The sequence below is a fragment of the Panthera tigris genome, chromosome A2 (genome assembly GCF_018350195.1).
Source record: "Panthera tigris isolate Pti1 chromosome A2, P.tigris_Pti1_mat1.1, whole genome shotgun sequence".
NCBI lineage: Eukaryota > Metazoa > Chordata > Mammalia > Carnivora > Felidae > Panthera > Panthera tigris.
This window is the reverse complement of record NC_056661.1, coordinates 15,797,392-15,810,484: the sequence shown is the minus strand read 5'-3', so window position 1 is coordinate 15,810,484 and position 13,093 is coordinate 15,797,392. Positions and strand designations below refer to the sequence as shown.

The following is a 13,093-nucleotide window of genomic DNA, read 5'->3' as shown; positions in this document are numbered from 1 at the left end:
ATGTCCTCCAACTGATGGATGGGCCAAGGAAATGTGGTTTATCCACACAAGGGGATAGTATTCAACCATGAAATTGAGTGAAGTAGTGATACATGCCACGATGTGGATGAACCTTCAAAACATTATACTAAGTGGAAGAGGTCAGTCACCAAAGGTCACATATTGTATGATTCCACTTAGACAAAACGTCCAGAACAGGCAAAACCATAAAGACAGAAAGTAGATCAGTGGTTTGCCAGGGGATGGAGGGACATGGGGAACCGGACTGACCTCTAACAAGTGTGATTTCTTTTGAGGGCGCTGAAAATGTTCCCGAATTGGAGAGCAATGATGGCTCATAAATATTGTGAAATATGCCGGAAACGACTGAATCCTGCCATTTAAAATGGCAAATCTTGGGGCGCCTGGGTGGCTCGGTCGGTTAAGCGTCCGACTTCGGCTCAGGTCATGATCTCACGGTCTGTGAGTTCGAGCCCCGCGTCGGGCTCTGTGCTGACAGCTCAGAGCCTGGAGCCTGTTTCAGGTTCTGTGTCTCCCTCTCTCTCTGCTCCTCCCCTGTTCATGCTCTGTCTCTCTCTGCCTCAAAAATAAATAAACGTTAAAAAAAAATTAAAAAAAAATAAAATAAAATGGCAAATCTTATGTTACGTGAATTTCACCTCGACTTAAAATCATCATCGTCGTCATCATACGTAACTGGTACATTAATAAAATGTAATTTCAGCTAACATACAAATGCAGCTTTTTAAAAACGTACCCTTTAGGATCCCTTCCCACTCCAAAATTACCTGACTCTATTCTCAGTGGGATCCGGGGGCTCAGGTGACTCCTGCATTGTCGACCCCACCTGCCTTTGGAGACACGCTGGGTGACCAGTGATGGGGCCAGGTTGTGACGTGAGGTCTTGGGTGGGGATAGGGAAGTTGGGGGTGGGTCAAGCGGGAAGCCAGGAGGTGGGAGAGGAGGGATTAGTCAAGGCTCCCTGTCTCCCTCTGAGACAGCGTACTACAGTTTTCTCCGACCTTCCTCTAGCTTCTGGCTGTTTCAGTTTCTTGGAGCACAACGTGCAACAGGGAAACATCATTTCTGCCTCAAGACACACAGGAGGTGTAGATATAGGTGAGTTCCTTTATGTGTGTCACTTGTGTTTTCCTCTAATGTTAATAGCTTGTACCACGGGTTCTTCAACTCCCTGTGGGCATCGGAACCAACTGGAGAGCTGGTAAATATGGAGAGTCCCAAGCCCTCATGGGGATTCCCCCAAATCTGCATCGCTAAGGTCAGGCATTGTTATTATTAGTCGTTGGATAATTTAAATCTGGTTTTCTCAATCCAAGTTATATGGCGGACAGGAAAAGCTACATTTGCTCTCTTGGAGCTGAGGTGGGCAAGCAGAGACAGGGAGGGAGAGCAGTGACAGGCAAAAGGGAACCGGGCTCCTAGAAAGGAATTCGGAGAGTTACTTGGTGCCATTCTCCCTTGTGTGCCCAAGACCTCCCAAGCCCAGCCCAGAAGCTTTTGAGTAAATGAGTGAATAGCCAACAGAAAAGTGGAATCGCTTTTATAGACGTCCAATACCCCTTTAATTTCTGACTTGGTGAGAGTTGGCATCACGAGTGGGTATTGAGCTTTGTCAAATACTTTTCTGCGTTGATCAAACAGTGTCATGTGGTCTTTGTCTTTATTCTGTTAATGCAAGGATTTAAATGGCTTGGTTCTTCAAACATTAAGCCATTCTCATATTTCTGGGGTAAACACCGCTTGGTCACGACGTATCGTCCTTTTAAATTATTGCCGATTTGATGTGCTAATACTTGGATAAGGATTTTTGTGTCTGCGTTCATGAGGGATATGGGTCTGTAGTTTTCTTTATTGTGCTGGTTTTGTCTGGTTTTGGTATCAGGGTGACGGTGGCCTCATGAAACGATCTGAGCGATATTCCATCCTGTATCTCACTCAGGTCGTTTGTCTAGGATTGGTGTTATCTCTTCCTTAAATGTTTGACAGAACGTATGAGAAAAAATCATGTAGTTCTGGAGTTTTCTTTCTGGGAAGGTTTTTTTTTCTTAATAGTTAATGAAAATTGTCTCATAAAGGTAGGACTTTTCAGATTTGCCGTATCACTTCATGCCAGCTTTGGTAGGTGGAATTTTTAAAGAAATGTGTCCATTTTATGTAAGTTGTTGAATCTGGCATAAAATTGATCATAATAGTTGTCATTTATTCTTTTTGTTTTTTTTTGCTTTGTTAGTCATTTAAAGTTGGTAAGATCTGTCTGTACAGCAATAATCTGCAGCAATAACCATTCTTTCAAATCTGCTATTCAGAATTTGTGTCCTCTTTCTTTCTGCTCTCAATGTAGCTAGAATTTTATTATATTTCAAAAAAAATTTTTCAAGCAACCACCTTTGGTTTTGCACATTTTCTCTCTTCTTACTCTCTATTTCTTTATTTCTTCTTTTATCTTTATTTCCTTTCTTCTACTTTCTTTGGGTTTTAATTTGCTCTTTTTTTTCCGCCCAGCTTCTGAATCATTGATTTCAGATCCTTAATTTTAGGCCTCTTTTCTTTCTACCCTAAGCATTGAAAGGTATAAATTTGTCTCTAAGTATGCTTCAGTTGTGTGCCATGAGTTTTAACATGTGCCATTTATTCTTATTATTCAGTTCCAAATATTTCACAGTTTGCCTGTGAATTCTTCTTTGACTCAGACTCTTTAGAAGCATATTGCTTTAGGGGGCACCTGGGTGGCTCCGTCCTTTAAGCGTCTGACTTCAGCTCAGGTCATGATCTCACGGTTCATGAGTTTGAGCCGCACGTCAGCCTCTGTGCTGACAGCTCAAAGCCTGGAGCCTGCTTCGGATCCTGTGTCTCCTTCTCTCTCTCTCTTCCCTCCCCCTGCCCCGTCTCCTTATCTCAAAAATAAATAAAAACATTAAAACAATTAAAAAAAAAAGAAGTATGTTGTTTTACTTCCAAATTATTTTGGCTCTTCCAGATATCTTATGGTTATTGGTTTCTACTTCCTTTTGGTTCTTTCATAGATTTTTTTTTCTCCTTCTCTGCTGGGATTTACCTGTCCATTCACTAGGGATATATTTCCCTGTAGTCTCTGGGGCACAGTGAAAAGAGTTGCATTCCCATGCATATCTGTAGATTCTAATATCTGGGGCATCTCAGGGTCAGTTTCTTATCTTTTTATTATACATTTATTTTCTTTTTGGGAGAGCGCAAGCAGGGGAGGGACACAGAGAGGGGGACAGAGGATCCGAAGCGGGCTCTACGCTGACAGCAGCGAGCCTGATGTGGGGCTTGAACCCACAAACCGCGAGATCATGACCTGAGCTGAAGTCAGATGCTCAACCGACTGAGCCACCGAGGCGCCACGTTTTTGAGGAGGGGCCACGTTCTGCTTTTTCTCCCTATGCTGCACAGGTGGTATTGTAGCCTCATCATCGTGGACGTTATGCTGTGCAGACCGGATTCTGTTTCATTCTTCTGAAACGTTTTGATTGTTTTATATGTTGTTGGTTTCCGCACGTAATCAACGTGGCTGGCTCACATTCTAAACTCGGCCTCCCCCGAAGTGGGCAGTGAGTCCATTTCAGTTCGGTGCCTCCGGTTTTCCCAGGGGACATTCCTGGTTCAGAGGTCAGCTAGAGAGTGAGGACAGCCTCTCTGTGATGTCCCCTCACCTCCTCTCCAGTGGCTGCGGTTGTCCTAAACTCAGCCCTCCGGTTTTTCAAGACCAAAAAATGGTGACTTTGCTACTGGAATTTCAGCTGCCCCTCATGACCGGGTCCTGCCCCGAGGCCAGAGCCATAAAAGTAGGACTCCCACCATTCAGCCGTTCTCCTTTTTCAGATGCCCAGTCCCTTCCAATATTTACCATCTTTTGGTAGCTCAGCAGTGCCCGCAGGCAGGTTTCTGGGTTCGGTTTTCGTTTTTGTTCCAGGGTTTGTACCTAGTTCACCGGAGCTTACTCAGCCTTTACCGAGAAGTGAAACCCCCTTAGCGTTATTTTCTCCATAGCAAATAATTCAGTACTTGGTAACCCGAACAGGAACTGGAAAGTTCTCTTACCAACCCACTCAAGCTGCACTACTCAGGACCACAGATCAGGAAAAGACTAGGTGAGGCGGGAGATACCGACATCGAGTACTTTGGTCACCGGCTTCCTGTCATCCCAGACCAGCCCGAGGACTTCTTTTATTCCGGAGAGTTGAGCAGAAAATGCGAACTCCACTACAAGGAGAGACGTGTGACTATTCTGCTCCGGTGATTCCACGCAAATCATCAGCGCAGGAAGCCACCCCATCTCTCCGGTGCTTTCTTCGGTGGTCACAAGAGATGTGACAACACCGAGAGTGTGTAAAGCCACTTGTTTTTACTAAATTAAAAGAGGGACAAGGTACCTGCGTCCTTTGTCGGGAGAAGCCATTTCATTTTGAGAAATTTCCAACCATGCAGCTGGGGCGCTGATGTTAAGAAGATGGGTCGGCCTCCACTGGGTCTGGGTCAGAGGAAGACAAGAGCCAAGCAGCAGACTTGGGGATCCCCTATATGACGTAAGGGGTGCGTACAAGGCTCCCGTCCCAAACTACCTGCACGTCCAACTAGTCACACGACAGGAGGTCCCAGACCTTTGTACGATTTCTAATGTCATTCTGAACTAGAAGCCTCTTGCAGACAGAGACTATTTATTAGTCGTGTTTCCACCCAAGAATCCAGCATCTGTCACAGGGTCTGCCTTATGTCACAGGTCATCAGGTACTGTTGTATTGAATCAGATGTAAGCTCCTACTTTCTAAATGTCAAAAAAATTAAAAGACCCGGACAGAATGAAAAGCTAAAAAGCACAGTGGGTTGGGGCGCCTGGGTGGCTCTGTTGGTTATGCTTCCAACTCTCGATTTCGGTCCAGGTCATGATCTCACCATTCGTGAGATTGAGCCCCACATCGGGCTCTGCACTGACAGGGTGGAGCCTGCTTGGGATTCTCTCTCTCCCTCTCTCTCTTTCTCTTTCTCTCTCTCAAAATAAATAAACTTTATTTTTCTACTTTTAGTGTTTATTTATGTGTCAGAGAGCACAAGCTGGGAAGGGGCAGAGAGAGAGGGGGACACAGGATCCGAAGCGGGCTCTGAGCTGCCAGCACAGAGACTGACGTGGGGCTCGAACTCACAACCCACGAGATCGTGACCTGAGCTGACGTCAGACAATCAACCCACTGAGTCACCCAGGCCCCCCTGAATAAATAAACTTCAAAGCAAAAGCGAAAAAGAAAAGGCACAATGGGTTGACAAGACTAAGAAGTGCTCTTAAAATCCGTAAGAAAACAGTATTAAAAATAGGACACGTTGGAGACCCCCTTTGTTATTCCTCCCGCCCCTAACTAGGTAAGTGAGACACTTGGGCTACCTTTCCAATTCTCCTTCTCCAAATACAAGGCAAGAGAGCCTAGGTCTGGCTCCCGGCTTGGCCCTCCTCCCTGCTCCCTGGCTCTATTAACACTGGGAAGGCCATTTCACCAGTCGGAGCCTCAGTGTCTCTGACGGCCTTGCAGACAGTCACGGCACGGAGGGAGCAGACGAGTAGCCTGTGACGGCGCGGTGCCTGGCACCTAGTAGGTGATGAGGGGGCCCCTACGTGGTGCAGGCAGCCGCTTCGCCAAGTCTCCCGTCTTCCTCCCCAAAGCTTCACTCACCTCTTTCAACGAGAGTTCTGGCTCTTCCGTCACGTTCCCTTTCCTCTCCTCGGCCTTCTAGTCTCCCCGTTTCCAAAACCTCACTAGCGCCGAGGATTGAATCAATGTGACTCCGTGCGGTTTTCTTAGCGACTTCCCTCCTACCGGATACTTAGGTTGCTTCCGCTTGTTTGCCTCTGTAGGAAGTTCTGTAAACCAGACTCCTGCGTGAGGCGGCTTTCTGCTCTGAGAGTTAATCCTCCGCGTCCGCCAGCCTGACGCCATCTTGGACAAAGCCACCATGGTGACCACTCTGTGACCTGGAGCCTTCTTGAGCACAGTCCCCCCCAAGCCCCCCACACACACCCCCACCACCACCATTCTTTCTTTTTTTGTCCAACCACGGGCATGATAAAGAACCCGTAAGTATACACTTGGGGCATGGCGGCCTTGACCTGCTCTGGAGACAAGACTATGACACACAGCTATTCTCAAACATTTCCTCCTGAGAGTCTCCCAGGATGTACTCCCCAGCCTCTAGGGCTATAAGATCAGGTCTTATGGGAGATGGGGTGCAGAGATCTATTTGACTCGCAGCCATCCAAGACAGACTTGTATCCATAAGATCCTTTACTAAACCATTTCTTGGCAAATTGGACCAGTCAGCTTTTTTTTTTTTTTTTTTTTTTGCCTCATGGCTCCTTTGGTCCTCAGAGGTCACTCTGCATATACTTTCTTCCACAGAACATCTGTGTTAGTGACGATTTGGTCTCCCAGAGTCTCAGTGTTCATCGTAGTCTTGAGATTATTTCCTACCTGAGTTCACATGGGAGATGTTTGCTCCTTTCTTTTTGGACCTGTTCCAAGAGAAAGCAAGCTTCCTGAAACAATCCTGCCGTCAGGATTTATGGAAGGAAGGAGAGGAGGGGGAAGAAAGAAAGAAAGAAAGAAAGAAAGAAAGAAAGAAAGAAAGAGGGAGGGAGGGAGGGAGGAAGGGATAGGGGGAGAGACAGAGTGAGGAAGGCAGGCAGGCAGAGTCAATGCTCACTTAGACACTTGGTAAATAGACGAAGGAACAATGTGGGGATCCTTAGCCCTGTTTTATAGATGAGGACCTTAGGGTCAGGAAGGTTAGACAGCTTGCCCAGAAATACAGTAATGGGGCCCAAATTTGAATCTGGTTCCGCTGCTCTTTCTCATACACGTACTGGGAGACTGGTCTAGCTTAGTGCTACTCCAATGCCAGGCTTCAAGAGAAAGTGGGCTTGTGACAGAGTAAATGAACGTGGATGAATGCACCACTTCCCCCATCAAGAGAGCCTGGCTAAGAAAAAAAATGCCCACCAAACTATACAGTTTGCTTAGTGGCTTCATGTTTCGGCAAAAGTTCTTAGTCTCATTACAAATAGTTCATGACGGGTGGCTGGACCATGGACCACACTTTTTCTTTTTTATGTTTTATTTATTTTTGAGAGAGAGAGAGAGAGAGACAGAGCCTGAGGGGGGGGAGGAGCAGAGAGAGAGGGAGACACAGAATCCGAAGCAGGCTCCAGGCTCTGAGCTGTCAGCACAGAGCCCGACGTGGGGCTCAAACTCGTGAACCAGGGGATCATCACCTGAGCTGAAGTCAGAGGCTCAATTGACTGAGCCACCCAGGCGCCCCTGGACCACACTTTCTTATAACGTGGGTCCTATCGATCCTCGCCTAACCGTGTGGCTTGAAACTCCCCATCTCTTTCATTTCAGATGCTCTCCATGTCTAGATGGAGCCCTCAGGCATCCCAGAGTCCACCACTCCTTTTGACTATGACGATCAGAGCTTTCTGTGTGAGAGCAAGAACTTCGCCTTTGCCACCCTCAGCACCACCATCCTGTACTTCCTGGTGTTTCTCCTCAGCCTGGTGGGCAACAGCCTGGTGTTGTGGGTCCTGGTGAAGTTCGAGAGCCTGGAGTCCCTCACCAACGTCTTTATCCTCAACCTGTGCCTCTCAGACGTGGCCTTCTCCTGCTTGTTGCCGGTGTGGATCCTGGGGTACCACTGGGGCTGGGTGCTGGGGGACTTCCTCTGCAAGCTCCTCAACATGATCTTCTCCATCAGCCTCTACAGCAGCATCTTCTTCTTGACCATCATGACCATCCACCGCTACGTGTCGGTGGTGAGGCCCCTCTCGTCCATGCGCGTCCACACCCTCCAGTGCCGCGTGCTGGTGACCGCGGCCGTGTGGGCGACCAGCATCCTGTCCTCAATCATCGATGCCATCTTCCACAAGGTGTTTCCTCCGGACTGCAACTATTCGGAAGTCAGATGGTTCATAGCCTCGGTCTACCAGCACAACATCATCTTCCTGCTCTCCGTCGGGATCATCCTGTTCTGCTACGTGGAGATTCTCAGGACCCTGTTCCGCTCGCGGTCCAAACGGCACCACCGGACGGTCCGGCTCATCTTCACCATCGTGGTGGTGTACTTCCTCAGCTGGGCTCCCTACAACCTGATCCTGTTTCTACAGACACTGCTGAAACTCAGGGTCATCCAGAGCTGCGAGTTCATCCAGCAGCTGGATTACGCCTTGCTCATCTGCCGCAACGTCGCCTTCTCCCACTGCTGCTTCAACCCGGTGCTCTACGTCTTTGTCGGGGTCAAGTTCCGCAGGCATCTCAAAAGTCTGCTCCGGCACTTCTGGCTCTGTCGGCAGCAGGCGTCCAGCATCCCCCCTCACACCCTGGGCACCTTCAACTATGAGGGCGCCTCCTTCTTTTGAAAGGGAGTTCGGTGGTGCAGGAAGGAGCCGTGGAGGGCACCGTGGGGAATGCCAAGGCCATGGGGCTGGGGGCCAAAGCAGTACCTTTCCACCAGCAGGTCCCACTTGTCGCCCCTTCTGCAGAAAGTGGCTCCCAGCTGGAAATGTTATACTGCCATCCACAAAAACAAGCCTTGAATTCTGACTTCATCACTCTTGCTTTTATTAATTCATTCGCTTAGACATCGCTTCGTTCAGAAGGCTCTGAGACTTGGAAGGAGTCCCAGAAAGGAGGATCTTCCAAGACTTCATGAGGGTCCGAGACTCAGTCCTTTCCAGCAGGTGCTACTGGCCTAATTCTTAAAACTGGACCTTCAGTCTTCCCCAGCCAAGTAAAACGCCTCCAAGCCTGGCCACCCAAGTGCAAATACGTCATGGAACCTGTAGCCGGAGGTGAAGAGGAGAAGGCTTCACATGCTCTCTAAGCTCCAGCCGAGGGCTGTTATTAGTAGCTACTTTATTCAACAAGCATATATTCCGTGCTTCTTGTGCGCAAAGTCCCACTCTGGGGACTGTGGAAGACTCTGGAATTCAAGGAGTTACAGCCGAATGTACCTAACTGGGGTGCACGTCAGAATCACCTGGGGAGCTTTTCCAAAGGCCCCGCTCCAGAACTAAATCAGGTTCACAGATCGGGACCAGGTTTGTTGTATGGAAAGGTTAGAAGGTGGCTTTCATGTACGTCCTTGGGATGTGAAGCTATGGGACAGTGTAGGAGGCAGGCATGTGTGCTGCTAACCAAAAAGCAAGGTCAAGTGACAGCCATTGCCACAGAGACGAATAAGCGTGGTGCTCTGAGAGTATAGACTAGGGAAGAAAGGTTAATATCTGTAAACTAGCCTCCTGGGGCAAGAGGCACGTGCCCCCCAGGCATGGCCCCCCAAAATACATACATTGGAAGAATAGCGACACCTGTCATTCTTTGCTCATACACAGTGATGGAACACCAGGGCCCATGCCTAGCGGGTCGGAAGACCAGGGTCCTGCCCGCAGGAAGTTTGGGAAAGTTCCTTGGTGCCAACTTGCAGGGGCCCGGAAAGACTCGCTGAGGTGTCGGGGCTCTATCTGCAAGAGATGAGGAACCGCTGAGGGTCTTGAAGCACCCCGGTGTCCATTCAGAGCACACTGGGTGGGGAAAGAGATGCACCGCAGAAGGATGCTGAGGAAGCGAGGTCATCTGGGGGTGGAACCACGGACACGCAGCCACTGTGGGCAAGAACGACTCTGAGGGAATGGGGAAAAGGCAGAGTCAGCAGGACTGGGCCGTGGGGGTGGAGGGAGGGGAAGCACAAGACTCAAAGATGACTCAGTTTTGGAACGGGCGTGGCCAGGGAAAGTGGGTGCCACCCACCAGGCAGGTGGAGAACATTCCCGGTGACCGTGATGAATCTGAAGGGTCAGCTCAATATCCATCCTGAGAGCAGGAGGTGTTGCAGGAATCTTCACCCTGGGTGCCTTGGCCAAGGTGGGTGTTTGCTTATCTGGACCTTTGGAGCTGGGCTCTTGGCATTCGGAGGGAGGCAGTGGTATCTCGTCATCTTTATATCCTGCAAGTAAATGCTTCATGCAGAAGGTGGCACTTACTCCATTCGTTCCTTCCCGCAAAGAATCATGGGCCGAATATGCAGGGGCCAGCTCATGTGAAAGGAGCTGGAGCTATGATATGCAACACGTCTCCCATCTAGCTGCGGGTTTTCAGCATCCAGATTGCACTCTGACTATGCTTATTTTAGGATGTGCTCACGTTGGCCCTGCAGACGGTCTCACCCGGCAGTCACCGAGGACTGAGCAGAGCCAACCCCTCCAAAACCAGCCGGCACAGCCGTCCGGTCAGGCAGGGGCCAGACCGTCTCACCAGCAGCCCGCCTCTGCACAGTTATCAAACGCATTGAGTCTCAGACCCTCACGAAGGGATAAAGCTCTCATGGACTTGCCAGCCAATAGGTGGGGACATCACTCACCACGGACAGAAGAAACAGCAAAAGGAAAGAGGCAATGAGGTAGTCGTGGCTCAGAGTTAAGCCTTCAGGCTTCTGATCTGGGTAGTCGTTCAGCACCCCCTTCAAACTAATATTACTAAAGTTTTGTTTGACTTTTATTCAGAGGGCAGGCTGAGCCCTGGGAGGAGAAGGGGAGACGATTCCAGCTCGCAACCCCCAAAACCAACGCAGTGTGGTCTTAACGCCACTCTTCCTGGAAGGCAGGTTGGGAGGGGGGTCGTCACTACAGAGGCTCGTCTCGTTTGCTCCTCACCCATCCCATCCCTTCACCTCCAAAGATGTTCATCTAAGCATTTCTTCCGACACATTCAGCCGTACCCCTGAGAGCACTTCGCTAAGTGGGAAGACGCCCTATCAGAAAAGGACCCTACAGGCAGCACTGCTGAAAAAAATCAGCCAGAGCACTGCACACTAGTGGCCACCTTGACCACACACTGTGTTGACCACAACCTCCTGCTGTCCCCTCCCTCCGCCCACTGAACCACAGCTGCACTCTTGTGGGCCTGTCCCACGAGAGTCAATAAAAGTTGCCCTGGACACAGGGCTGCGGACCTTCTGCTGCTCCGGGAACACAAAAAATCCACGGTAGTTCCTAGGGAAGATGTCTTCACAGCATTCCCACCACCCCACTCTCTTGGACAAAACCCGGAAGGGAGGAGCCTTGCTGGTCTCTGAATAGGAACTCCAAGCCCAGGGCAGCCCCAGACCTCAGATGACCCCAGCCAGAATGGAAGTTCCTCAAGGGCACAAGCCACGTGTGGCCGATCTAGAACCTCCCTCAACGCCCGGCAATGTTTGTGGTTGGTTGAGTAAGTGAATAGGAGACCATCTTTCTGGCTTTTTCCTACTTCTGTTTTTTCTTTCCACACTTGCTTACATTATACCTTCTGGTCAACACCAGGCACTGCCCAATGGCGTCCCGTGAACTCTCCCCTATGGCCCATCAGCCCACACACCGCCTGGTTTGCTGAACTCCTGACAGCTTTCATTTGTAAAGCCTCCCTGTGACGGGACAAAGAGGCCCATGAGTCTGGAAAATCCAGGAGAACAGATCCCAAAGTAGATTGTCTGAGAAGGCCCTTGGGATGTGAGCCTTGGACCCAAACCCCAAATCTAAGGTCCTTTACTGAATCACTGTGACCATGGGCCTCCCAGACTCTCCGTGTCCTCATCTGTAAAACTGTATAAATGCCAAAAGCACAAAGACAGACTCTATTCACACAATGAAGATACACATGAGATCACGTGTGTAAAAGTACTTGCTTTGCCAGTGATTCAGCCCCAAATAGGAATTACAACTGTAATCATCTCATAAAGACAGAAAGCATCATTGTATCATACGCACAAATAAAAGAGTAGCGTGTATGGACTCATCCCTGGCTGTGTTCCCCTCATTCCTACCTAGGTCTTTATATAAGATTCCTAAAAGTCCTCTGCTTGCGGGGGATCTGGGTTAGGATTCAGGGTGAAGGGAGGGATACAGGAAGAGGATGGGGCATAGAGTGTGGAACAAGCCTTGTGTGGGTCAGGATGGTGGGAAATTTGCTCCATTTAGGCCTTAGGCAAAATTATCCAGGAGGCCAATGTGTCTCGAGTGCTCTGTGGCTCTCGAGTTTTCTGTCCCTGTCTCTCCCCTGGGCTGTCTTCAAGTCCAAGGTTCCTCCCCCCCCCCCCCCCCCATTTCATGACCCACTGTGTTGGAACAAGGACTTTTCAGAGATCAGCCCTCTAATCAGAAGGAATGCTATGCTTCCTCCCGGGAATTTGGGGCATCCTGAAAACTTGGTGGGAGATACTTTGCAGGTTTGGGGGAAGTTTGGGAAGGGGAAGAAGGATTATCCTGAACTATGCTCTCCACTTTGGGGCCAGCCCAGATTTTAGGTGTGGGTGGTTGTAACCGCCCCCGCCCCCCACCCCACCCCCGCCCTGCTAGACACACACTCCCAGCTCCTCCACAAGAGAAAGTGTGGCCAGAGGGCCCAAAGGAGGACAATGGAAGCCTGGTTCCTTGACTTTGACCATTTCAGAAAATCAGAGGTGAGCATCACTCATGGTTAGAGAGAAGATATGGGCAATGGATGGGCATGGAGAACTGGGTGGTTACAAGGATTAGAGGTGGGCCCGGGGATAAGAGGGGGCATGTGGACCTGCAGGATGTTCCTGGCCACGTGTGTACAGGCCTGCCCTGTGTGAAGGCAGAGGGAAGCCCATGTTAGGGGGCGTAAGTTTGCAAAGAAGGATTAGCACCACTCTCAAGTTGGTCAGCCTCTGGTCATTCTTATTTGGAGAAAGATTTCTATAGGATTACTCTAGTCCCAAGGAATTGGTGGTCCTTTTTCCAGATGACTTAACCTTGACTCAGAGAAAAGTATATGACTCGATTGTCCACACAACTGGGAATGCACGCCTTAAACACGTCACCTTAAACGTGTCATTAAAACTATTATTCCAAGGCACCTTGCAATGAACTATGGGAGTTTGGGGAAGGAAGTACCCACTTGTATCTGTCCCCCCACTTTGGTTACAATTGGTTCAACAATCTGCCTCTGGTTTTTTTCCAAAAATAAGGATAATGTGAGTTAAAACAACAACAACAACAACAACAACACTG

The 13,093-nt window shown here is 49.3% G+C and overlaps 1 protein-coding gene across 4 annotated transcripts in view; it reads left to right on the top strand.

Moving 5' to 3' along the window:
* XCR1 (X-C motif chemokine receptor 1) overlaps nucleotides 1-11,855 on the top strand; it is a 38,639-nt gene extending 26,784 nt beyond the window's left edge. For 2 of the 4 annotated variants that reach the window (XM_042978759.1, XM_007088411.3), the window contains 2 exons: nucleotides 1,033-1,119; nucleotides 7,431-11,855. In XM_042978759.1, coding sequence (XP_042834693.1) covers nucleotides 7,448-8,443 — 996 coding nt within the window. In that variant the 5' untranslated portion in view covers nucleotides 1,033-1,119; nucleotides 7,431-7,447 and the 3' untranslated portion in view covers nucleotides 8,444-11,855. Of the gene's footprint in view, nucleotides 1-1,032; nucleotides 1,120-6,045; nucleotides 6,107-7,430 lie in introns of those variants that run through there. The other 2 variants (XM_042978761.1, XM_042978760.1) reach the window with 2 other exon arrangements.
* The last annotated feature ends 1,238 nt before the right edge of the window (nucleotides 11,856-13,093 follow it).